Source organism: Rattus norvegicus, chromosome 4, assembly GCF_021556685.1.
Source record: "Rattus norvegicus strain SHRSP/BbbUtx chromosome 4, alternate assembly SHRSP_T2T, whole genome shotgun sequence".
NCBI classification, from domain to species: Eukaryota; Metazoa; Chordata; class Mammalia; order Rodentia; family Muridae; genus Rattus; species Rattus norvegicus.
Genome location: NC_141537.1, coordinates 11,566,789 through 11,593,304, shown reverse-complemented (window position 1 = coordinate 11,593,304; position 26,516 = coordinate 11,566,789). Strand labels below are relative to the sequence as shown.

The 26,516-nt window shown below is 52.4% G+C and overlaps 1 protein-coding gene and 1 long non-coding RNA gene across 14 annotated transcripts in view; one reads left to right on the top strand and one right to left on the bottom strand.

The window, feature by feature from the left end:
* Positions 1-26,516, top strand: part of Agap3 (ArfGAP with GTPase domain, ankyrin repeat and PH domain 3) — a 50,452-nt gene that overhangs the window by 4,879 nt on the left and 19,057 nt on the right. For 3 of the 13 annotated variants that reach the window (NM_001398853.1, XM_087657945.1, XM_087657944.1), the window contains 7 exon segments: positions 19,415-19,473; positions 19,720-19,807; positions 20,036-20,121; positions 20,200-20,341; positions 20,865-20,999; positions 21,137-21,264; positions 22,870-23,028. In NM_001398853.1, the coding sequence (NP_001385782.1) occupies positions 19,415-19,473; positions 19,720-19,807; positions 20,036-20,121; positions 20,200-20,341; positions 20,865-20,999; positions 21,137-21,264; positions 22,870-23,028 (797 nt within the window). 13 annotated transcript variants of the gene reach the window in all.
* Positions 11,244-16,923, bottom strand: LOC134486542 (uncharacterized). The gene is made up of 2 exons (XR_015686291.1): positions 16,636-16,923; positions 11,244-13,390 (listed from the first exon to the last, which is right to left on the bottom strand). It is a non-coding gene; the product is annotated as an uncharacterized LOC134486542 (long non-coding RNA).

The following is a 26,516-nucleotide window of genomic DNA, read 5'->3' as shown; positions in this document are numbered from 1 at the left end:
CCTCTAAAACATAAAGGAACAAACTCACAAGCCTCTACAGAAACAGAAACTAAAATACACAAGTAAAAGATCAATAAGAAAAACTTCCGAAGAAAACAAAATGAGGCGAAACACCTACACAGATAGCCTTGAGTTTGTGCTGGCCGACTCCTCCTGGGTGTGGGGCATGCCCTGAAGTATGCGGTTCACACCACTCTTCTGGAGAGAATGGACTTTTCTTCTGCTGGGGAATAACTGTAGGTGGTTTCTTAGGGGTGGGAGCCTGCATCCACTTCCTTTCAACACTGGGACCACATATGCTTGGAGCCTGTGCAGGTCATGGGTGTGTTCTCCCGGCCTCTGAGTCCATGTGTGCATCCGGAAGGCAGACACTGTTCTCTCGGACACAGCCATGGCCTCTGTCTCATACAGTCAGCCCAGGAAGAGCCTTGATACAGACATCCCATTTAGAAACTGAGTGATCTGGGCTGGAGAGATGGCTCAGTGGTTAAGAGCACGGACTGCTCTTCCAGAGGCCGTGAGCTCAATTCCAGCAACCACATAATGGGTCACAACCATGTGTAATGAGATCTTATGCTCTCTTCTAATGTGTCTGAGGACAGCTACAGTGTACTCACATACATAAACAAATCTTTAAAAAAAAAAAGAACCGAGTGATCCAAAGCTCTGCACGCTGTCCAGTTGTGGGCATCTGTTAGTTGGGAAAGGCATTTTTAATGCTCTCCTATAGTAACTCATCTCCGTCTTCTAAGTCTCAAGAAACCGTGGGAGTTGGTGCTTCCTTCTGTAGGACATAGGTGGCCCGAGAGGATGCAGGCAAGAATATGGACTGACCTGCCTGAGAGTGGGCCCCTCGACATGTGCCTGTGAGCCCTTGGCCAGCTGTTAGCACACGTCATGTCGGCCCAGGTGCAGAGGTGCTCTGGGAAGATGGGTTCTCGAGGAGACAGATGCCTTCCTGCTCATCACCTGAATGAACATCAGCGTGTATTGCCACATTCTCTGAAGTTAGTTTAATCCTGAGGATTTGCCCTGGGGTGGGTAGGACAGGAAGGTGAGCAGGCAGATGGGGCAGCTGTGTTGTCTGCCAGCTCTCCATGCCCCCTGGTCTTCAGTACTGTCCTGAAGGCAAGACAAAGACTTCCTCCGAGTTGCAGAGCCCCCCACCCCCCACACCCACACCCCGCACGGTTTTCCCCAGTGTCCTTTCATTTAGTACATAGATGGCCTGGGACTTAGAGTAGCCCCCCCTGAGGCCCTACTGTGAGCCACAGAGCCAGGACTTTTGCTGGTGTTCCTGTTCCTTAATTGCATGGTTTGGTCAGGTGGGCACATGGTATCCACATAGATGACTCCAAGGGAAGAAAGTGTTTGAGATTCAAACTGCCCTGGAGTTTAAACTTGTAGATCATAGTGTACAGTGGCTCAGGCCTCCTCTTCCCTGGTGGATCAAGGAATCTGGTTCCTTGATTCTCCATCTGAAGCATAGCATTTGAGGGTATCACTTCCACTCAGCAGAGTGCATGGACAGTAGCATACATGAAGAGTGTGTTCTTAAAAAAAAAAACAACTCATGTGAGGGCTGCAGAGATGGCTCAGAGTTAGAGCACTGACTGCTCCTCCAGAGGACTCAAGTTCAGTTCCCAGCAACCACATGGCAGTTCAACTGCCTGTCACTCCTATTCCAGGGGCTTTGACACCCTCACACAGACATACATGCAGACAAAACTCTAATGCACATAAAATAGTAAGTAAAATAAACAAAACTATGTAAAAACTCTTATTTGAGCCACCATAATGGTGCACACCTTTAACTCCAGCATGTGGAAGGCAGAGGCAGGTAGATTTCTTGTGAACTGTATGGAAGCATCGCCTGTCAATAAAAACGTCTGTGACCAATGAGTTGAGGCAAGAAATAGGAGGTGGGAGTTCCAGGAGAGAGAGAGGGAGAAAGAAGGATCGAGGGAAGGAGAGACTGAGGATGATGATGATGACTGATTGATTGATTCTGCTGAAGAGTCAGGCAAGGGAGACTTGCCCCATGCTGAAGGACAGTAACATGAAACTGAGGAGAGGTTACCAATCACATAGTAGAACTTAGAATAGAGTAAATGTGTGATTAAGTTATAAACTAGTTGAGAAACAAACCAAAGTTAAGGCTGTAAGTGTGTGGGGAGTTCAGCCAGCCCTGTCTCAAAGTAAGTAATAAGCCTCGTTTGAAGGGCTAAGGGAATGGCTCAGTAGTTCAGAGCACTTCGTTCTCCTGTAGAGGAGCCACTGTTCTGGGATCTATGATCTGGAACCCTCTGGAGGCATCAGACATGCACGTGGCACACATATGTGCATGCAGGCTGTTCCTGTTAGGTTTCTGTCGCTCTGATAAACACCACAACCAAAAGCCACTTGGGGAGGAAAGGGTTTATTTCATTGTGCAGCTTATAGCCCATCTGGAACTGAGGTAAGAGCAGTTACTAAGGAATCTGGAAGTAGGAGCTGACGCAGAGATCTCGGAGAGTGGACTGTCCTCTGCCTCCCTCCAGTTCATCTGCCTTTCCTTTCCCCACCCCACCTGCCACCTGCTTTTGTTTTCATGACAGGGTTTTTCTGTGTAGCCCTGGCTGCCCTGAAACTTGCTCTGTAGACCAAACTGGCCTCAAACTTAAGAGATCTGCCTGCCTCTTCTGGAATCAAAGGTGTGGGCCGCCACTGCCACCGCCACTCCTACTGCCACCGCAGCCTCAACTACCTTCCTTATACCTCCCAGAGCCATCGGCCCAGGGGTGGAACCACCTACAGTGCACTGAATCAAAAAGCAAGTGCCACATGCTTACCCCAGCCAGTCTGATGGGGACATTTTATCAACTGAGGTTCCTTATCCTTAGATGACTTTAGGTTATTCACAGAATAACTGTCCAGCACCCATGTAAAGTAATCGCATACACAAAAGTCTTTTTAAAAATCTCATTTAATACACGTTTATGTGTTGAAAGTGTATGTTTGTTATACCCAATTCATATAACAAAGGAAGTTTAACCGTGCCTGCCCCTCTTCCTACCTGAAGTTACTGTCAGGAGAATCTTCCCTGCTTCCTTTTCTGCTCTTTCCCCTCTGTGGATTTTTGGTGGGTTTTTGTACCACTGGTGTTCACAGCAAGGACAGAATGTTTTGGCTTGGTTTTGTGGGTCTGTGCTCATGTGTGTGCTCATGGAGTAAGGGTGTCAGCACTGAATGCCTTCCTCAGTTGATCTCTGACAGGTTTTTGAGATGGAGTCTGTCACTGAAACTGGCCTCACGATTCAACTAAACTGGCTGGCCAGCAAGTCCCAGGGCTCCCCTGTCTATGTCTGTCTGTCCAGTGCTGTGATTACCAGCACATGCACCGTGCTCAGCCTTTCTATGTGGATGCTAGAGATGGAATTCAGAGCCTTATGCTGTGTTTCTTTGAGACTCACAGTGGTCCTGCTGGCCTGGAACCCGCTATGTGATGGGGGATGACTCTGAACTTCTGTTTCTCCCACTTTTCCCTTCCCAAGTGTGGGGATTATAGATGTGCAACATGTTGGCGTTATACTTTAAAGAACATGCCTATTTATATGTAGGAGCGTTTTGCCTGCATGGGTGAATGTGCAGTGTGCATGCCTGCTGCCAGAGGAACTGGAGTTACAGACAGTTATGAGCTGGTATGTGGGTTCTAGGAACTGAACCCCAGGCCTCTGTCTGCAACAAGCGCCCTTAATCACTGAACATCTCTCTGGCCACCTTACTTTAGCTTGCATGCTTGGCTTTTGTTTTGTTTTGTGGCAGATGCTGCAGTGGGAGAAGAACCAGAGGTTCAGATACTATAGCAAGAATCATTTGTTAATTGGCAGCCCCTTAGGCAGGGAGTTCTTGTCTCCACGCTCCTTCTGCCCAGCTCTCCAGTTTAGGCCATTCACTCCATGGCTCTGTGCCTGTCTTCCAGGGTCATTTCAGTTGTGTCCACCTAACAGATGTACAGTTACAGTATTTAGAACCATTTCAGGCATGGCTCTTGGGACAGGGGCCCAGCTACCAGGTCTGGGACTGAGAAGGACTCTGTGCTGAGTACAAAGCTTAGAGTCTTGTGGCTTCTAAGATGTTTCACTTTAGAGCCTACTGGGACCTCCTCAGTGGAACAGCCTGTGGGGGAAGAGAGCTTCTGTGCCTCAGTTTACGCATTTGACTTGTCTTAGTGTTGGTGTGCTGAGTACAACAGGATCATACGTGAGCTAGGCTGGCGCCTGGTACATAGCCAGCCCATGTTGATGGTAGGCATTATTCCAGACAGCTGTGCGCATCCTCTCCGGGAAGGGCACACTGTTTATTACCTAGTTGTGAGTTTGTCTGATCATTTCCTTTGCCCGATTTCCCACATGAAGATGGTAAGATACAGAGTTTGCACATTTTAGGGCCTCCGCCACCGTTCTGACTCCCAGGGCTGAGGTAGCCTTTTCCCTGCCCATTTCCCTGACAGATGAGGGGGAAAAACCCTAAAAGAAAAAGATTGAATAGCTTCCCCTCTTTGCACCTGTGTTTCTTTGATTATGGCTTTTTGTTTTGCTACTTGATTGACTTTAGTAGTAAGAGTCATTAAAGTTTTGTTGGGCTGAGGGTAGAACACTTGTTTATCGAATAGAGTCCTGGCATACCACAGCACGCATATGTATACGCACGCACACACACACAGTGTCATTTATTCTCTTTTGATTTAATTCCGTCCTTTGTGCAGGTTCCTTTGGTTCGTCACTCCAGGTCTGTTCAGGCTTAAAATAAGTTTAATCTCTCTTAGTATTGATTTTTCTTAACTGTTTCTGTGTTTGAGAGTCAGCCCCTCTGCCCTGCACTGTTTTCGTCAGCTCATTGGTCCATTGTGCTTGACGCAGGGCTGACAGGGCTGGCCCCTGACGTGGCTGAGGCCCTGATCCTGACCACAGTGGTGCGCCTGGTGTTTTGTTAGACAGTGTTCCCTTTTCTTTCCCTAGCTCCCCTTCTTGCCACAGGTGGGGTACCACGAGCCCTACCTCTTGCTTTTGAATCTGATGTAGCTGTGACATTTGTGCATCTGAGCTCTGGGCTCTCTTTTGTGTGTCTGCAGCACTTGCTTTTTCTGGTTTTACCTCTAGATGGAAGCCTCTTTAATCAGTAATGTCAATAAGGCCTCTGAGGCTATCCTCAGACTGATCTTCCTGCCTCTACCTCCGAAGTACTGAGATCACAGATGTATACCACCATGCTTTCTTTATGTGTAGCTCCCTAGCTTGAACCAAGACTGTGTGCATGCTAAAAATGTTTTCTACCTAAGGAGCTACATCCCTAGGCCTGAGTGCCCAGTAGATAATGTGGCTGATTTTCATGGTACAAGAAAACAATATGTCTTTTTTGCTATTTAATATTTATTTACTTTACATACATGAGTATACTGTAGCTGTCTTCAGACACACCAGAAGAGGACATCAGATCCTATTACAGAGGGTTGTGAGCCACCATGTGGTTGCTGGGAACTGAACTCAGGACCTCTGGAAGAGCAGTCAGTGCTCTTACCCACTGAGCCATCTCTCCAGCCTGAAAACAATATGTCTGAGTTACTTTTCTACTTCTATGATAGAACATCATGCCCAGTATAACTTATACATGGAACAGGTTATTTGGGCTTATTCAGAGGATACAAGTCTGTCATGGAGAGGAGGCATGGCAGCAGGACGCTGGGAGCTCTTCAAACCCAGGCACAGAGCAGAGAGGGTACAGAGAAGAGGCTGGATGATGTCAGAGCCCACCCCAGTGACACCTCCTATACCTTCCCAAACAGCACCACCAGTTGGGAACATTTCTCATTCAAACCACTGTGCTGTTGACCTTGTAAACTATAAGGTAGAGTATTCTGCTTGGCTGTGAAAGTTGAAAACATGAGCATGTGAGCATGTCGGAGCTTCAATATACGTCTCAGCACCGACCTTGAGTTTAGAATGCAGACATAAATGTGCCTTTTCTATAGATCTCCGTCTTCCTTTAGTCATCTGGTTAGCTTCTGCTTCTCTTTTCACTTTAAAGGTTTATCTTACTTTTATTGTGGATATCTGTGTGTGGGCTTAAGTATACATAAATGATGTGCATCGGTGTGCAAGTGTTCGTGGGGGCCAGAAATGGGCGTTGAGCTCCCTGGAATCACAGGAAGTCGTGAGCTGCTCCATGGGAGAGAGACCAGGAACTAAAGCCAGGTCTTCTACAGGAGCAGCGCATGCTCTTAGAACCAGTAACTGTTTCTCTAGCTCCGCATGTTTGCGCTTTTATGTTGGGAGGACAACACAGGATCTCCCTCCTGTACCATTGACCCTCACTGATGGTCTCAACCACGCAGCCCACGGCCGTCCTGCCTCAATGTGGCCAGGGCTCGCAGTAACAGGCAGGTGCTACCACGCCCTAGCTAATTCATATTTATCTGCTGAGCACCCACCAAGGTGACGAATGGCAAATACATCCACTTAAAAGCATTACATATGCCTAGTAGGGTTTTTTTTTGCATGTATGTATTTGTGTGTGCGTGTGTATACACACGTATGTGCCCATGCAGAAATAAGAGAACAACTTTGGGTCAGTTCTTTGTTTCATCATGTGTACTGTGGATTTATTTAATTCAGGTCATCCTGCTTGGTTGCAAACATCTTTACCTCTCTTGAGCCATGTCACTACACCCCTCCACACCATTTTTGTTCAACCCTATATATCTTTTGAAAGCCTAGAAGTATGTCTTGTTCTCCCCAGCCTCCGTAATAAAGGACAGGGTACTGAACCAGGGAACCGAGTGTCTCAGAGTACTGCAGCAGTAAATACAGATGCTGCAGGGGACTCCTCTTGTCCCCATGTTGGAACCCAGGAACTAATGGGCCTATGGGTGAGTTGGACCCTGTTATCCCAGGCCATGTATGACACTCGACATGATACCCCATGCCTCCTTCAGCCCACGTTGACGAGGTTTGAAGTGATTGTCTGGTTAAGAACTTATTCTCACCATCTTTGTCTGTCACTGTTAGGGGAGATGCGGTCCTGAGCCTGTTTAACACACTCAGGTCCTCAGTGTATCTGGCCCAGAGTCTAGAGCCGGCTTCCTGCTAGACCTAGCAGGTCAGAAGATTCTAGGTGCATCTACTTCTGTGTAGGACTTGAGCCCCTAACCCGTGGAGGACAGACAGGCCACTGCCCTTCTATGTGTGGGAGGAGTTCTCCCGAGTGGCAGCAGGCAGTCCTTGCACACTGTTAGAATGAGCCTGGCTGTCCAGCATCAGTGCTCCACCTCCAAGTCAACCATCAGTTTTCTCATCCAGCCCCTCACTCGTATTAGCACATTGTCTTAGCACGCCTTGCTTGCTGTGGGTCCCACAATTTGGCTCCTTCTGGCAGCCCCTTACCAGGCTGGGTTCACTCTGCTCACTTTATCCCCTCTCTCCTCAAATACAGTAGTAACCTTCCCCACTCTAATTCTAGTGACCTGGAGCAGCTGTTGCTGATCCTAGCTGGCATGTACTATGTCCTTGTGTCTGTTTGACTTCTACTTCCTGATGGAGCCTGAGCCCTGTGCCTATGGCAGAACTGCCCAGCCACGCCCAGCTTCCCCTCCTGTCCTCTGCGTGATGTGAAGCTTTCTCCAAGGACCCTTCATGATTCCACATTAGGTCAGAGGAGCCTGAGCCTCCCGAACCCGCTCCTGGGGCACAGTGGAGGAGAGGCCTCCTAGGTCACGGGCCAGGACTGCTCTGGAGTAGTGGAGAGGGCTCCCAGGCCAGTCGCAGCCAGGGCAGTGAGCATGAGTTTGTCCAGCTACCAGGTCAAGGGCCTGTGCATCATCTTCTGTATGGGCTGAGGCAGAGAGGCAGGCCACTGACTATGGCCTGTGTGCTCTGCAGAAGCAGCAGGTCTTCTGACTCATGCCCTCTCTGTGGTGAGAGTGCTAACGGTTGTGGTGGGTTTTGTTTTGTTTGAGACAAGGTTTTTTTTTTTTTAAGATTTATTTATTTTATGTATATAAGTACACTGTAGCTGTCCTCAGACACACCAGAAGAGGGCATCAGTTCTCATTACAGATGGCTGTGAGCCACCATGTGGTTGCTGGGATTTGAACTCAGGACCTCTGGAAGAGCAGTTAGTGCTCTTAACCACTGAGCCATCTCTCCAGCCCGAGAACAAGATTTCTACATAGCCCTGGCTGTCTTGGAACTCACTGTGTAGACCAGGCTGGCCTCAGAAATCAGAGATCTGTCTGCCCCTGCGTCCCAAGTGCTGGAATTAAAGGTGAGCACCCACAGGACTGGCCACTCATGAGTTTTGGACTAGCCCAGGAACTGTGGTCCCTCTTAAGCAGGACCAGTGGCTAGGGAAAGATATAAGTAGGGAACTCAGAATGGGCTCGGAAATCACAAGAGCCCTGCTTTTGAGGTCAGGCCAGCCTAGGCCTTAGGGTGGTACTGGGAGGACAGCTTGTAGGATGCAGGGTGCTGTCCTTGTTTGGTCCTAGCCACATGGAGATGAGTAATAAGCTAGGAGCTATAGGCCAGGGGCTAAGGGTTACCATGGAGCTATCAAGAGAAAGAGGAAGCTTACAGAATGGTGTAATCTTTCTGTGTGGGGTGCAAACAGTGAGCCCCACAAAGACCCTCTGAGTATTTGAGTATCAGATGCAGAGAGAATCGCCCATGCCATCAGTCCAGGGAAGAGGGGTAGAGACCAGGCCCAGATTCCAGTCCTGGCTACACATGCACCCTCAGAACTCTGAGAACAGACGGGGCCATCTCAAGTATGTGCTGGCATCTTCCTTTCTCTGAGCTGTGAGACCTCCTTTGAAATATTGTGGCCTGCTAATGGGGACATCTCATGGGCCTTGTTAAGCAGTAGACTTTGATGGTGTTTGGGGTAGGATGGGGAGAAGAGTTGACCTCTTCCTCATAGTAGGGCCTAGAATAGGGCCAAATCCAGGAGAATGGGGCCAGCATCTCAGGGAGCTTGGCAGAGAATCACTTCCTGGATACTCTGTTTGACTGCCCCATCCCTTTCTGCCCAGGAAACTGGGGTGGTCTGGTATAGTCCAGGAGGAGGAGACCGTAGGGGAAACAGGGCTGACAGGGGTAAAGTCCAAACATGGGACAACAGTACCACAGCCTTTTCTTTCAAGGTGCCCCGAACTTGACCAATAATACAGTCTGTTTCTGGGGCAGGCTAGAATGCAAGGACTGGACTGGGCCCCCATGTTGGAAGTGTGAGCGTGAGCGTGAGCGCTCGCTACTGCTGTAAGCAGGAGGTGGGCATATGTGTAGTGTGATGGTGAACTGCCATCAAGAAACACCGTGCTTTCAGAATCCCAAGGGCACAGGGTTAGGGCCGGGAATGGGTGCTGGGCCCTGTTGGCCCTAGGGCAGGGTGGTTCAGTAGATGTTGCTGGTGGCTGCAGCCTTGACAAGCCCCGACAGACAGTTTCACTAGAGTGTGATGTGATTGTGAGAATTGCTGCCATGATGTGTTTAAATCCACATAAACGTGCCGCCCTCACCCCAGTGCCTCAGTGTTCATGCTGCAGATGTCACAAGATTGACAGCTCTTGCTGTGGCTGATGAGGGCTGCAGGGTTCTGAGCTGGGCCGTCAGGACCATCACTACCGTGCAGAACAGCAATGAGAAAGGGACTTTGGTCTGGCACTTGGGGTAGTCCTAACATTACCCGTCACACCTGCCATTCTCCTAGCAGTGTGAGCTTTAGATCATTTTCCCAAGCTATTATTAACTCCATTTTGTAAGTGGAGAAACTGAAGTGTAGAGGTTTTTTTTTTTTAAAAAAAAAAAAAAGTGCCTTAGGCTATCTGATCATCATGGCAGAGTATTCGAGACAGTGAGGTAGGTAGTAGCTACCTAGAGCTCATCCCCTGTCCTGTGTTGCTAAGGTAGGTTGTAGAGGGTTATGTCCATACCCTGGAAATAAGGTATATACAGTCCTTACCCCATGGTATTAGTGTGCCTCGATGATCCTTCCTTGTGTCTGTAGTCTTTCTGGGTGTCAGTGGATAGACTGCTTCCCTCAACAAACTCCCTTCCCTCAACAAATACCACTCCTGTCTGGCGGATGGCTGGTGGCATGTTCATATGTTCTAATCCGTTACAAGTCTGTCAGTATAATTACGTCTCTCATCACACAGTGTACATGTACTGGATAAGCAGCTAACATGCTCCCTCTTGCAGAGAGCTTCTACGAGGTGTTAAGAAACAGGTTTGAAAAACCCAAGAGAAAGGCAAGCAAAGAATAGGATGAGAGAGACGTGAACAAGAAACTCATGTAGTCAGTCACCATGAAAAGATGTTCTCCAATCAGAGCAGCACACATCCAGGGAGATAGAGCCACCAGATGCCCTGTCCACACAGCAGAGCTGCAAAGTTCTATGGTGTGTGCATGTATATGTGTGTGTGTGTCTGTGTGCACCTATAGCAAGGGTCCATGCTACCTTTCTGGTGGATGACTGAATGAGTCCCATAATATCTGTGTAGCTGGGAATGACCTTGAACTGATCCTCCTGCCTCTCAAGTGTTAGGATTTTAAGTATATGCCATCATGAGGGTTTATGGTATGGGGTGCTAAGGGTTGAACCCAGGTCTTTTTTGTGCACCTAGACAAATGGTCTGCTGACTGAACTCTAGCTTCACCTGCAAACCCTCCACTATTTGAGACAGGGTCTTTAATAATATAGCCATGGCTGGCTTGGGACTTGTTACCCTGTCTCAAAAATTATGAACAAAATGAAGAGATGATAAATGGAAGGGTTTAGAACCCATTGAGAAACTGACAGTTAGGCGATAAAGCCTTTGCCCAGGATGCATGAGGCCCTGGGTCAGTGTTCTCAACCTTCCTGATGCTGCAGCCTTGTGGTATGGTGACCCCCAACCATAAGAATTATTTTCAGGGGTTGGGGATTTAGCTCAGTGATAGAGCAGGCCCTGGGTTCAGTCCTCAGCTCCGGGGGGGAAAAAAAAGATTAAAAAAAAAAAAGAATTATTTTCATTGCTACTTCATAACTGTAATTTTGCTACTTTTCTGAATAATAATGTAATTGTGTTTTCTGATGGTCTTATAGGGCACCATATAGAAGGTTCGTTTGACTCCCAGAAGAGCTGTGGCCCACTGTTTGAGAACCATGCTCTGGGTTTAATACTATTGCCAGACGGCGAAAAGAGAGAAACAGAAACACATGCAGCTAAGTGGAGCAGAATTTTAATCATGAAACTTCCGTCCTTTTTAAAGACAGTCATGGCAGTCCTGCCTCAGCCTAGGACCCTCCAGGTTAGGATTATAACAGGAGCCCATGTCTGGCTGGCTTCAGTCTTCTGAAGGAAGAGACCATTTTAAAAAACACATGAGAGAAAGCAATAGGTGAGAGTTGCTGCTGCAAAGTCACTCCCTTCAGGATCAGAAGGGTTTGGGATAGAGGAACCAGCAAGTCAGTCTGCTACAGTGTGAGCATGCACGTTTGTGGAAGTACATGTAGAAGTGTGTGTGTGTGTGTGTGTGTGTGTGTGTGTGTGTGTGTGTGTGTGTGTGTGTGTGTGCGTGTGCGCGCGCGCTCTCGGAAGCCCGAGGCTTGACCATGGAATCTGAAGTCCTGGGCCTGTTCTGGGCTCTAGCACCTACAGGCTGTGCAACCTTAGACAATTCACTTCCCTCTCAGAGCATCATAGTTACCACCTCCAAAAGACTAGGCTGCAGCTTCTGAGCTGAAGTCGTGCCAGGCTGCAGGGGCCTGGGAGCCTCCCAAAACTACCCCAACTCAGAGCTTTTCTATAGGGTCCTTTTGTACTTTCCTTGGGCAGCGAATCATAACAAATTACCATGAGCCAGATATCAATTTATCGTCTTATTTTAGGAATGCAAAAGTCTGATGAGATCAAGGTGCCAGCAGGGCCACCCTGCTTCTGAAGGTACTAGGAACACATCTGCCACAGGCTTCTCCTTGACTTATGTTTATAGATGGCCATCTTCTTGTGTCTCTAGGTTTTAAAGACAGGGTCTTATGTGGCCCAGGCTGGCCTCCACTCACTATGTAGCTGAGAATGGTCTTGATCTTCTGCCTTCTGAGTACTGGGATGACAGGTGTGCCTTAAATGGCTGGGTTGTGCTGTGCTGGGGACCAGTCTCAGGCCTTGTGCATACTGGACAAACACTGACTCATACCTCTAGCTCCACTGTGAAGACTTATATTAGCATTTCTCTACATAGTTAGACCAAATGTCCCTGTTTTTATAAGGACATTGTCAGGTCAGGTGCCCACCCCACTGCAGTCTTAAGTACAAACACAACACTGCTGTTTTCACATGTTATGTCTTAGACCTACATTCAGGGCCTCAAATCTCCAGGGCCCCAAGCTTGGAAGGTAGAGGGGACCAGCCTGGCTCGGCTGTCCTGGCACATGTGAATTGTAGCCCTTGACCTGAGTTTCTACCTAGCCTATTGGGCATATGGCCCTGGTTTTAATCACTCATGTTTATACCACCCTTTCTTACCCAGCGGGGTTGCACTGGTCACTGCTCACCTGCTGCCCACCAGGCTCCAGGATGCGACCATGGTTCTGTGACAGTTTGAGCTGGGAAGAGGGGCTTTCTCTGTCTTTTTTTTTTAAAGATTTATTCATTTATTTTATATAAGTATACTGTAGCTGTCTTCAGACACACCAGAAGAGGGCATCAGATCCCATTACAGATGGTTGTGAGCCACCATGTGGTTGCTGGGAATTGAACTCAGGACCTCTGGAAGAGCAGTCAGTGCTCTTAACCACTGAGCCATCTCTCCAGCCCGGCTTTCTCTGTCTTACACACCATATCTGCCGTCAGCAAACTTGCCATGAGGGCAGGTACTCACACAACAGTCATGTCTGTATTATCTGCTTTCTGTGTTCCTATGACCAAAGAGGAAGTTCAGGACCGTTTGGCTGTGCTGTCAATTGAAGTAGGGAGGCAAGCGGCAGGATGTGGGGCGGCTGGTGGGTCACGTTGCATCTGAAGTCAGGAAGCAAGAGCAGAGACTGCTGGCTCCACTCTTCCTCTGGGATCCAGCCTGTCGAATGGCACCACTCACATTTAGGGTGTGTCTTTCCAGCAACTCCACCTAGAGGCCTCTTCACAGAAGTGCTCAGAAGCTGGGTTCCTGGGTGGTTTTGGGTCCTGCCAAGTTGGTAGCACTAATCCACTGCTGCTGGAGGGTGAGTTTGAGCCAAGTTGTGCTCTTCTTTGGGTTATGTGGATTATGGCACTGTCTTACGTCTCAGCCGGCTGTCCCCACCAGGAACTGTCTCCTTCAGGAAGAGCTCTGGTGCATACTTCATGTGTTGCCGGAACTCTAGTGAGGTCCCCTGGGAAGCAGGATGCAGGTGAGGAAGGCATCTCAGAGTGGAGAGAGTTGGACCACTGAAGGGAGGGACAGTTCCACTGAGTTCCAAGTGACCAAAAGGACAAGGGATGGGTAGATACTGTATAGTTCAGTAGAGGGAGGGTGGAGTAGGTGACATCAAGCCCCAGGGTCAGGGGCACAGAGACATGGACAGATACAGTGTCAGGGACTGCAGGGCTCCGTTGACAGTGACAAGGTCATGGTTTTAGCAGGTTGCACACCTTTGTGGGCATGAATACAGGTGTCAGTGTGTTAGCAGATGGGGTAAGGACACCATTAGGAAGTTGCTGCAGTGCCAAAGGTGCTTACTGAGCAGAGGAACCCGTTTGGAGAGAGAGATGATAGAACAGTCAGGATTGGCATGGTAGTGGAACAGACACCAAGTGTGACCAGCCCAAGGGCCCTGGTGCGGGCATGCCTGGTGCAGGAGACGCTCTGCTGCCACCTTGTGGCCAGAGAGAGCTCACACCTGAAGACACCTAATGCCTCAGCCATTCCTGGGAAAGCTAGCTGCATAACTTTGATCTCCAGGCAAAAGCTGGTCCTTCGGAGAGTGACAGCCACCATTTCTTGCAGATGAAGTGGGTTGTGACACTCATTTGTGATTATCAGTGCATCAGTAGCAGGACTAGGTTACTGAGACCAGGTGGATGCCTGTGGGAGTTACGCAGAGCTGCCCTTCCCCTCTGCTAAGGAGTCAGTGTTCTTTCCCAGGTGTGTCTCAGCCCTGCTCACGGGGTCATTCTCTTTCTGCCTAAAGAGTTCTCTGTTCCTACACCTCTGCAGGATTCATCACTAATCCTTCAGAAATTTTCAAAGAGCCATACATGCAACCTCTGTAGGACAGATGCAGCCTGGCACTTAAAAAACAGCTGCTCTGGGGGTTGGGGATTTAGCTCAGTGGTAGAGCGCTTGCCTAGGAAGCGCAAGGCCCTGGGTTCGGTCCTCAGCTCCAAAAAAAAAAAAAAAGAACCAAAAACAAAAAAAAAAAAAAAAAAAAAAAAACCCAGCTGCTCTGAGAGAGGCCGGGTCTGTGGGGTTCTGACCCTCTACAACAGTCCAGCACAGAGCTTTCAAGGACAACCTCCTTGCTCTTTGTAGGTGATGGCTGTGTGGGACAGTGTGGTTGTCAAGAGCATTCAGGGCAGGTGTATGGCTGCATACACAACTAGTGCCATCCTACCCACTCCTGAAGCAACCCATTGGGCACCTTGTCCTCCACCCCCTTCAGTCCTCAAACACTGGCTTCTTAGCTACTGTCCTGTGCTTGCATTTTCATTGTGAGTGCATGAGGCTGTAATGGGCCGTCCTATTCTTTTGTGGGAGAATAAATAGTTCCTATGGGTGGGATAGACAGGACAGATAGATGAAGGCAGGGAACTGTTCTAGTTAGCCTTTCTGTTGCTGGAATAAATATCATGACCATAACCAACCTGGAAAGGAGTCTTACTTTGCTTATACTTCACATCACAATCCATCATCAAAGGAAGTCAGGGCAGAAAGTAAAGCAGGGCATATGCTAATTACTGGTCTGCTTCTGTGGCTTGCCCAACCCACTTTTTTTTAGTTCTCTCACACATTCCTAACTCAGTTTCCCCACCCTCCACTCCTTCCAGTTCCTCCCCTCATATCCGTTCTCATCCAGATTCACTCAAAAACCAGAGCAGACCTCCCAGGGATATCAACCGAACAAAGGCTAACAAGTTACAAGACCATTCGCAAACCCTCGTGTCAAGGCTAAATGAGGCAACCCAGGAGGAGGAAGAGGCTCTCAAGAGCAGGCAAATGAGTCCGAGATCCCCCCCCCACACACACACACACACACTCCACTGTTGGGAGTCCCACAAGAACACCAGGCTACACAGCTGTAACATATGCAGAAGACCAGCCAGGCATGCACATACAGGGTTGGTTTGGTGCTTCAGTCTGTGGGAGCCCCTGGGAGGGAGCCCTGTTCAGTTGATTCTGTGGGCATGTCCTTGTTACAGTCTGGACCCCTCTGTCAGCCCACCCTTCTGTAGCTCTCAGAATCATCTGACCAGGGATTGCCAAGAGGTGAATCAAGAAAATACCCCTCACAGATCTAGCAGGTTTTGTTTTTTGTTTTTGTAATTTATTTTTATGTACATTGTCTGCGTGTGTGAGGGTGTCAAATCTTGGAGTCACAGACCATTGCAAGCTATCATGTGGGTAGTAAGAACTGAACCCTGGTTCTTTGGAGGAACATTTAGTGCTCTTAACCACTGAACCATCTCCCTAGCTCCAACTTGGCAGTGTTAAGGTGTAGCTCAAGAATGATGGATAACTTACATTAGAAATTGTGAGTTATGGGCTGGAGAGCCGGCTCAGAGGTTAAGAGCACTGGCTGCTCTTCCAGAGGACCTGAGCTCAAATCCCAGCAACCACAGTGGCTCACAACCATCTGTAATGGATCTGATGCCCTCTTCTGGTGTGTGGAAGACAGCTACAGTGTACTTATAAATAATAAACAAATTAAAAAAAAAAAAAAAAGAAAAGAAAAAAGAGTGCTGGGCTTTTGTCTGTCCCTGGGCCTTCCTGAGAGCCTGGGAAAGGCTCCTTCATGGAGCTGCCTATTACCTCTGCTACAAGGAGCAGGGAAGCAGCCATCATCTCCACTCTTAATAACTAGTCCCACGAGAGGGCATGCCCGAGAGATCCAGCCCAGGACTTGAAAGTTTCCAGCTCTCCTTTCTGGGAGCACCTTGATTGGAGGGGCCCTGCGTCCCAGGCATTCCCCTTAACCCCAGCCCCTCAGGAAGTAGCCCCTCAGGCTACTCCTTCAGTCTGCTAGTTCTCACCCAGACTGTGGGATTCTGAAGCTCAAAGGGACATGGAGTTGGGCTGGCTGGGCGGAGGCAACCTGGGGTTTCCAGGGACACTCAAGCACTAACCTAAACTGGTTTCTAGCAAATCTGTTCCTGGTATCAGTGGTTGTCTTCTGCGCCTGATGGAAGCTGATGTCTGGGTCAGGAGTGATGAAGGCAGTACAGGATCAGTCATAGATGGAGCTTTTGCCACATCTTGGGCTGAACCTGAGTTATCTGGGGATTGTGTGCAGCCCACAGCCCTGATGCCAGAAGGGCACTGGCTAAAATTAGGGGTGTTTCAGTTTGCAGTGTCAACTCAGGCAGGTGAGTACCACAAATTCTCTCACTGCTTAGGAGTTTCTCCTGGGCACTGGTTTACCTTTTGCTTTTTCTGCTGCCCTTTGGCCTCGTCCAAGCAAAACAGTGTCTTCTGAGTTTTATTATCTCCAAGGAAAAAGGGGTCCTTAGTCATCAACAGCAGCTGCTGTAGCATCAAGCACCTCTCAGCCTTAAAAACATCAGAGTGGAACTCTGAAATACGGTTACTTCATTAAATTCTCCAGAAGTCTGAAGCTAAGAGAAGACATAAGATTTGCTTGTCTCCTGCAGAATTTGGGCTTCTAACGAATCTGGTTGGCTCTGGAATCCTTGGTCTTGGTCCTCCCTCCTTGGAGAAAGAGAAAATGGTTCACTTTTCTGCAAAAAACGGTGTCTCTTGTTGGGAGTGCTTGAGGACTGTTATTTATTTGGCCTGCTCTTACTGACAACTCCTCACCTACCTGCCCAGTCTTAGGAGGAGCCCTGGCTGGAATTTCCTGTTTTCTGAGGGCTCCCAGGGGCTGCCCTGCACCGCCGTTCCTGGGTGTTCCAGGCCAGACTTGCTGCCTCTCCTGGTTAGGCTGGCTTCAGGCCCTACCAGGTCTGGGCTTGCAGCCTCAAGTGGAAGAGTCGAGGGACTCTATCGGCCCGCACCAGGTGCCTAGAGGCCGTTGGTCCGTGCGCCCCGGCCGCGGCCCCGGCCCGGGTCCAGCCCCGCGTCCCTCGCCATGGGCCTGGCCTTCGCCTGTGGGCCCTGAGCATGGAGCGGGGCTGGCCGCCCGGGGCAAGCTGCAGCGGGGAGCGGCCGGCCGTCTGCCGCCGCGCCCTCAGCGTCTGCGACTCGCTGGACCTGCACAGCACCTCGGCCGACCGGACCGCCGCCGCCCTGCAGGCCGCCTTGTGCACCGCGCACGAACAGCCTGCGCGGCCACGGAGCGTGTGCTCCGGGACTCCGGGGTCGGCGCCCTCTGGTGCGCGCGGCCTACTACTCGGCCTCTTGCGCCCGCGCCACGGCCGTCGGGGCCCTGCGCCCTCAGAACGGCCCGGCTCACCGCCGCCCAGTCCTGAGCTCAGCCCCGCGCCTACCTGGCGCAGCCGCGGTCCTGGAGAGAGGGCATCCAGGCCGCGGCCCACCAGCATGACGTTCCTGGAGGTGAACCGTCTAGAGCTGGCGGCTACGGAGGCGCCGGGCACAGGGCTTGGACGCACGGGAAGTTCGGGCTTCCTGCGAGGAGCGTCGCTGTGGAGTAGCCAGCGCTGGCAGGTGTTCCGTGGTGGTGGCAGCGGCCGCGGCGCAGAGAGTCCCCGGCGCGGGCTGTCCGCGCTCAGGAAGAGCTTTAGCTTCCGTCTGCGCCGCGGCCAGGAGATCCGGCGCTCCGAATCCGGGCTTCTTGCCCGGCCACCCCGCACGCGTACCCGCAGCGACGGCGACGCCAGCTCCCTGGGTACCTTCCCCAGTCGCCGAGACTTGCTGGGCACCGATACCCCGTGCCCGCCACCGGAGCCTGGCCGCCCCCGCGCCGCCGCCAGCCTCTGGAAGCTGCTCACCAGCCGCTTCCGCCGGAGGGAGCCCGCGCCCGCAGCGCCGCTGTGGAGCCGCCGGGCAGCCCCAGCCCCAGGATTCCTGGGCGCGCACAGCGGTAAGGGGGAACGCTGTGCATCTTTGTAGTGGCTTCTGGTTGAAGTCTGGCTGAAAACACTTTGTGTCGGAAGCCTACCTGATCGAGACCGGCGAGTGGGCGTTGCCTGGAAAAGCTAGGTCTGGCCCAAGCGCCCTTACCGGCCAGTTGGTATGCTTAGGGTCGCTGGAAGTGTCCAGAGGAGATGGCAGTGGCAGAGGATTCCGGGCAATGGCACTGCCCATAGCATCCTAACATGGCATCCTTGCGTTTCAGTGCCATCCTCTTTCTATAGTGGCTCTACGGTGGCTCTCTATACATCTTCTTTCTGTACAATATGGCTGCTCAGGAAAGGAGCACTAGACTAGAGAGTTTCTTAGCTGGTAGCTGACTTCTCTTCCTAGCTGCCTCTGGAGCTGAGGTCAGGGACTGATCCTGGCCTTGAATGAGATAATGCTGTGAAACATCTGTGGGCTGGGCCAGTGAGTGGGAGCTGGGCAGGACAGCAAGTACTGCCCAGACGGAGTCTAGCCCAGGCCAGGCTGTCTACAACTTGCTGGGGAATAAGAGATGAATGCTGGCTATCAGGTCAGGGGCACTGAATAGCAAGAGGCTTCCTTCCCAAGGACCCTGTCTGAATCTAGGCTAGCGGTGCTGAGTGTGGGCTAACAAAAGGGAGCCTGGAGGTTGGTTCTCCTGCAGAGGTGCTGGGGAAAAGGCCTGGCAGGGCCTGGTAGATGTGCCTCCTTGGACCTGCCTCTACAGAACAGGGCCAGGTGAGGCTCCTCCCTCTTCATCCTGGCTCTGGAATGTGGTAGGTGGCCCCACCCTGCCAAGGGTGAGCTGTTCCTACTCGCAGGAAGGAGACTGGTCCCCCTTGCCAGGGCCCTGCCCATTTTGGGTCTGGTCTGAGACCTGCTGGAGTAAGTAGCCTCTCATCTGGGTGAGAGGCATCCAGGCACCAAGCCAGGTGAGCTCATGTGGACCATAAAAAGGAGGACTAGGAGGGGCAACAGGCAGGATGAGCCTCAACTCACAGCCCTGCCCTGAAGACTATCTTTGTCTGTTCCCTAATGAGCTAGGGTGAGAGTCAAGGTTCCACAGAGGACAGTAATGTCCTCTGGCCTTGACTGAGAGGAATATTGTAAGTGGCAGCTGCAAAGGTTAGGGCAGGTCTGTGGACACTGCTTTGGCCCTGATGGATTGACTCTGTCTTCACAGACTCATTTGTGAACAGCCAGGAGTGGACCCTGAGCCGCTCTGTGCCGGAGCTTAAAGTGGTGAGTGGGTCCATGGGAGCCCAGAGGCCCTATGGCTGGGTGGGCCCTGGCTTTAGGTTTTGTGTCTGGCTGGACATTGGTTCTCCTGACTTCCACCCTTTCCTCTGTGGCCTTGCTCCCTCTCCCTGGCCTTTTCTGGGTCCCTCTATACTTTTCAACTTGCATGTTCCTTCCTTCCTCTTAAGCCCGAGTCTCAGGTTGTCCTCATGCCATCTGACCACTGCTTTACCCATTCCTCTTCTGCAGGGCATAGTGGGGAACCTGTCTAGTGGGAAATCCGCCTTGGTTCACCGGTATCTGACAGGGACCTACGTCCAGGAAGAATCCCCTGAAGGTGAGCATCACAGGCTGGGCTGGCCATAGGTTGTCTCTTCCTCCATATTGTGTCTGTGCGGGGCTCTTGCTCCTCTCCTGGCCCATTCTCTTCCCTTCTCCCCTGGGAACTCAGGACTCTTCACACACACCTCCACCATGTTCTCTGGGCACCCGGGGCTTCTGCTCACACACACACACTCCATGTTCCCCTTCTCTGCATTTGGTCCTGACCTCTACTCTGTCCTAGGGGGTCGGTTTAAAAAGGAGATTGTGGTGGATGGCCAGAGTTACCTGCTGCTGATCCGAGATGAAGGAGGCCCCCCTGAGCTCCAGGTGATGCGCCTGCTGACTTGCCTGCCTTGTGTCAGAGTTCATCGGGGCCAGTGGGTGCTGACTTGTTTATCTCCCCAGTTTGCTGCCTGGGTGGATGCGGTGGTGTTTGTGTTCAGCCTGGAGGATGAAATCAGCTTCCAGACAGTGTACAACTACTTCCTGCGCCTCTGCAGCTTCCGGAATGCCAGCGAGGTGCCCATGGTGCTGGTGGGCACGCAGGGTGAGGCAGGGCATGCTGTATGGCAGGGTATGGTGGTAGACTAGTGAAGCCTCCATAAGCAGGCCACGAGACCCCAGCTCCCACTTCCTGCCTAGCAGTGACAGGCTCTTAACTCCATGGCCTTTAAACACAGGGTCTTCAATTTGCTTTTCTCACGATGATTCCCAAACTCTGTATGATTATTGTGTCCACAGTTTTCATTGTTGTCATTATTGTTACTGTTATTGAAACATGGTCTCTCCCTGTGACCCAAGTTGACCTTGCCTTATAGCCTCCTAAATCTGGGATTATAGACATGTCCCCCAAACTGGGTTGTGTCCACACTTGTTTTCAGTGTACGAGCAAGGGCTCACTAAAGTAATTGGTTTGCCAGTTTTCATTCAAAGAGACAGTAATAGAATGAATTACAATCCAGGCACCTGAGGTCTCCATGCTGTGTGTCCCACTTGGGCCTCTGCCGGCCCACCAGTGCATAGCCCTCTGTTGCTTCTCAGCCAGCTGAATGACTCCCATCTTCCAACAGATGCTATCAGTGCTGCCAATCCCCGGGTCATTGATGACAGCAGGGCCCGCAAGCTGTCCACAGACCTGAAGCGCTGTACCTACTATGAGACATGCGCAACCTATGGGCTCAATGTGGAGCGAGTCTTCCAGGACGGTAACTCAGGACCCCAGAGCTGGGTATAGGGTGGCTCTGTGGCAAGCAGTTAGTGCTAAGTGTACTTGGGGAGCTGCCAGCCTGGACTTCGAACCCCTCTCTCCAGCAAGTAGAATTGACTTTGCTATTCCCTGCAGTGGCCCAGAAAGTGGTAGCCTTGCGGAAGAAGCAGCAGCTGGCCATCGGGCCCTGCAAGTCCCTGCCCAACTCACCCAGCCACTCGGCCGTGTCTGCTGCCTCCATCCCAGCTGTGCACATCAATCAGGTGCGGTTGCCTCCTTGTACTTCCTGGTTTTGTCTGCCTTGTCCTACCTCTCGGTGGCGTCATCTCACCTTTGCTCATCTCTCCTAACTCTCAGCTGTTTGTGGCTCCATTTCTGTTGCCTGTGTGGTTGGCTTCGGTCTGGCCTTTTCCTGCTCCTTGTCCTGGTTTCTGTCCCCTTCACTCCACTGTCTTCCTCTTCACTACTCTAGCTAAGATATCACAAACATGTGCTCTCTGAATTCCATCACTTAGTCTCCACGCTACTGCTTATGGAAGCCTTATGTGTTAGCAGGCATGGAGGGACCAGAAAGTTCTTTCTGGTGTGCTCATCGCTGCCCTTGGTAAGCAGGCCTGACCCCTTCTTCTCTGACAGGCAAACACTCCCACCTGGTCGAAGGTGCAGGGGAGGAGGTGGATGCAGCCCCAGGGCCACCAAGCACCCATGCTGGTCCTCTGCCCCGTGGCAGTCTTTTGTATTAGAAGGACAGCACACCCTTACGAGGGTGTTTGGCCTTCAGCTCTGCGTGGGATGTGCAGAATCTGAGCCAGCTCCTGCCATTGAATTTGGACCCAGCATACCATTTGGACATTTGTCTATATCTGGGCCTATTGCTGGGTTAGTTTTTTTGGCCCTGACATGTAGACCAGTGTTTGGTTCCATAGCTAGACACCCTTCCTGCCCTGCTTCGCTGCTGTTCGCTGCAAGCCCAGAGCCATCCACAGTGGTCTGTGGTCAGCCACTGTGCTTCCCAGTGACAGTTTGGTTTCAGTGTCAGGACCCTCATTAGGACTCTTACACCATCCCATGATGAAAGGAAAAGGGAGGAGGGGGTGAGGAGGGAGAGAGAAGAAGGTCTTCATGTCTTCAAGTGGTCCATCTACTCCACCAGCAGGGCCAAGGTAATGCCCTAGCCTCTGCGATGCTCCCACCCTTGGGAGGCTGCTGAGGGCCGGGTGCATTGCAGTCCCTTGGCCAGATTGTGTGGAGATGGGGCCTGTGCTCTAGCGAGGCCTGGTTTCCACACATCATCTCTCTGGTCTAGGGAAGACACTTGTGTATGTTCTGTCTCCATCCTTTGAGTGTTTGTTGGTTTTCTCTTCCTCCTTTTCCATTCCTCATCTGTAGCTTATTATACCCAGAAGCCTTTGCTCTGTTCTGCACTACACCTCTGGCTCTTCTGGTGCCCTCTTTGCCATGCACTTTGTTGAAGCAAACCTCAGATTGCCCAACACCCTGAGCCCAGCCCCCAGCCTCCTGCCCTGATTTGGGGAATTCAGAACGGGTGATCTGCATCCTTGTCCCAGGCCGCCTGCGGATCATGGTGCTGTCATTTGCTCACTCTCAGACTGTGTCTCTGATGTGGTAATGTTAGCTTATGCTCCTGACCTAGCTCTCAGGTTGGCACAGACGCATCCCGTCCAACCCCTTTCAGAGCCCTGGAACAAGGGTGCAGAGTTCTTCATGGGGACCGTGATTCCCTTGGTCTCCAGGACACGCTAGCTCCCCATGACACCACCTCTGTGGCCCTTCCCTTCTGCTGCCTCTTGTGCAGTGTGCCCTGCCCCTCGCCCATGGTCACTCTCAGCAGTTCTCTCTGTTCTTAGGCCACGAACGGCGGCGGCAGCGCCTTCAGCGACTACTCCTCCTCAGTCCCCTCCACCCCTAGCATCAGTCAGCGGGAGCTGCGCATCGAGACCATCGCTGCCTCTTCCACCCCCACACCCATCCGCAAGCAGTCCAAGCGGCGCTCTAACATCTTCACGGTACGTGCCCCATCCTCCTCCCTGCCCAGATGCCATCACCGCACAGGCAGGGCTGCGCCGAGCTCCCGAGCAGGAGGGCAGGCAGCCCCAGGTCAAGAGGATGCAGTTGCTCTCACACACAGGGCTCCTAGAGGCTCCTCACTGAGCCCGCAGCACCTTCCAGGCCATACCTCTGAGCCCAGGCAGGCTCCCCTCAGACTGTGCCCTGTGTACATGCTCACCCTGTAGTTTCTCTCCTTCCCTCCCTCCCTCCCTCCCTCCCTCCCTCCCTCCCTCCCTCCCTCCCTCCCTCACTCCCTCACTCCCTCACTCCCTCCCTCCCTCCCAAGACCTAGAGTTTCTGTGTCAGCTTGAGGGATCTTTGGACTCGGTGGCCTAACTACCCTGACCCCCTTTGATTCAACAGCTAATGAACCGGAGGCCGGAAGGCTGTTTGCCCAAGGCGACACAGAGGGTTAGCTGGCCCAGCTAGAGGCCCAGCCAGGCTTCCCAGTCCGCCTTCCGGCTCTTTTTCCGTTACCCCACTGCCGAGGGGAACATTCATGCTTCCCACCCACCGCTGTGATTGGTTTAACAAAGGCTTAGCCATCTTTTCCTGGGCTTCACCACGCTGCCTCGTGCCTCCCGCTCAGGTTTGTCCTGTCTCCTTGTGAGCTCCTTGCCCTTCCCTACCAACCTCATGCCCCTGCCCGGGGTCCACTGAACTCCCTGCTCAGGGCCAGCCCCTCAGCTCTGTGGCCCCTGAGCTCGGTGCTCCCCATCCCAGTTTTCACACACCATGCCCCTCCCTGCTCCTGCTGTGGCCCTTGAGTGGGGCTCTGGCTGGACTGTTCCAGGAGCTGTGGGCAGAAAAAAGGTGGGTGAGCAGCCGTCCCTCTGCATCACTCCACACCTCTCTCGAGAGCCAGGGCTTGGCTCGTGGCCTGGGCCTGTATCCTCCATCCTCACATCTCTCCTGCTCGACATACCTCTGCCCTGCATCCCTTTGTCTGTTGGCTCCTGATGTGCGCGCTCACTGGCCTCTTTGTGCTGACGGCTGCTGCTGCTGCTGCTGGGGTGCACTGTGCTTACACAGCTCCCACCCTCTGAGACCCACAGCTCCTCCTTTCTGCTCTGTTCATCCATCGAATATGCAGAGCCGTGGTGGCTGCCGGCTCGTGTCCACACTGCTGCCGTTACTGTTGCTGTAAAGCCCTCGGGTGACCACATTGGCACCCTCCACAGCCTACTCCCCAGCATCAACATCCTGTCTCACTCTCCACTGCCTCGATTCCATTCTTAACCTCCTCCCACCTTCCCCCACTGGCTGGTTCAACGTCAGGGCATCCCTGCCTCCCTGCTTGGCCTGCTGTGCCCGACTCCATGGCCTCCTTGCCACAGTACCTTCGGGCTCCCTCCATGTGTACTCTGCTGCCTGCCTGCTTCAGCTGTGCTGCCTTGCCCTACCACACCCTTGCTGCTTAGAGCACGGCCTTCCCCCCAGGCCCTTCCCTTCTCTCCATCTTCACAGTGGCGACCTGAGTTTTTCTCTCATCGTTTCCATGGTGACCTCACTTGCACCATTGTCCCTGAGACAGCCTCAGGTCATGGTCAGCTCAGTGGGTGTCTTGGAGATTCACCCCATCATTGCTGTTGGGGTTGCCTTCCTTCCTCCCTCCTGAGGAGTTACACCTGCTCCAGGGGGACCCTGTGGTGTGCTGCCTGTTCTGTGACTGGTGACTCCTTGCTGGGCATGGTTGTGATCCCCCAGTCTCCCCTTCATGACTCCATGTGTTCATTTGTTGCCACTCTTGCCCTGGTTCCAGTTCCCATCCTTCATGGAGAGGCGCCACTCTGGGCTTCTGGGTTTTCTGGTAGTTGACAGCCCCTTGGCTTACCAGCCTGGCTGAGGTAGGCTTCGTCACACTCATCCTGACCAGCCATTCAGTCTGGAGACCCAGTGACAGCAATGCCATCCTCCCTCCTCCTGGGGCCAAAGGGGCAGAGGGCTTTAGCCCTGGAGGGTATGGATTCGGGCAGGTGCTGTCTGTGGAGCTGCTGGGCACCAGTGTAATCTTTTCTAAAGATTTTGGCCGGGTTCTTTGTGCCCCCTGCTGGGCTTCCTCCCACATCGCAGTTGCAATCCTTTGTCCTGACCGACCCTGTGCCCTCGGCCTCTGACAGCCTGGGAATACAGGAGGGATGGGGCCCGGGCAGCAGAGTGGTGAACATTCCCTGCTGACATGGACTGCTGGGCCACAAATGCCCAGCAGTTGGCGGCCTCCTCCTCCTCTCCTTCTCCTCTCCTCCTCCTCCTCACATCCTCCTCTTCATCCCGCTGCCGCCTCTCCCCAGGCGCCTGGGTCTCTGCCCTCACCAGTGCTGACCGACTTTTGCGGGGCTGAAGTATAACTTGCCAAAATCTTTATTCTTTCGATATTTGCAGATATGTGCCACTGTTTCCAACTTTTCATCAACAAAAAGGCCTTTCCAACTCCTTCCAAATTAGAAGACCAGGTGGTGATACACAGCACCTCTGGACATTCCCCCTGTGCGGGGCCGGAGGCGGGCCGGGCCCTGGGACTGCTCTCAGATGAGAAGCGGCCGCCGAGCTCCCCGCTCCAGAGACCCACAGGAACCTTTGTAACTAACCCTACCCCCAGGGAAGGCTAGGAACGCCGGAGCCCGCGCTGGGGGCTGCCGGGGGACCAGGCCCGGCTGGATGCTGCGCCAGGCTCGCTGAATGGAGAAGAAGGGAGCTCGGCCCACGCCGGCCGGCCAAAGCGACGAGGCCCAGAGGGGCGGGGGCACTCAAGCCCGCTGGCCCAGCTGCTCCTGGGGGGAGCTTTCCTGCCCCTCCCCTCCTCTGCTCCTTCCTGCATGGACTTCTGCTGTACCTGCTCCTGCTCCGGAAGCCGCCGCCACCGCGCTTGCCTTGCCCCCTCTTTTTGGCCCCTCCCCATTTCCTAGGATCCGCATTTGGGTGGACTCTGCCCCAGGAGCTTGGCAGGGTGCAGGCCCTCTTCTGGCCTCTCTCCTCTCTCTCTCCATCCACTGTGCCCCTTGGGCCACACCGACGCGCTCGGTGCCATGTGGTGTCTGTGCCACAAACGAGCACCTGCCCGCTCACTTCTGGACTTTGCTATCCCTGGTTGTCGTGCCCTATGCTCCTGGCCAGCCCTCAGCCCCACTGGGCCACCTCTCCTCGCCCCTCCCTTCACTTAACAAACTCCAGACCCTGGGCTGCGCACTCATTGCGCCCTCCGTATTTCATGTCCTTGCTCTTTGTGAGGGGCGGGCCTGGCTCAGTGACCTGTGCTGCTCTGTATGGTGCCGTGTGTAAGAATAAACCCATTGGAATACTCGTGTCTCGGTTCCTTCCCGACCCGCCGCCCAGGCCGGACCCAGTGTTAGGGCTGCCCAGGAGAGGGAGGAAAACGGGAGGGTGGAGAACTACAGGCAGGCAGTACCCACCAAAAAGGCCCCAGACCTCTAACATGCCTGTTCTT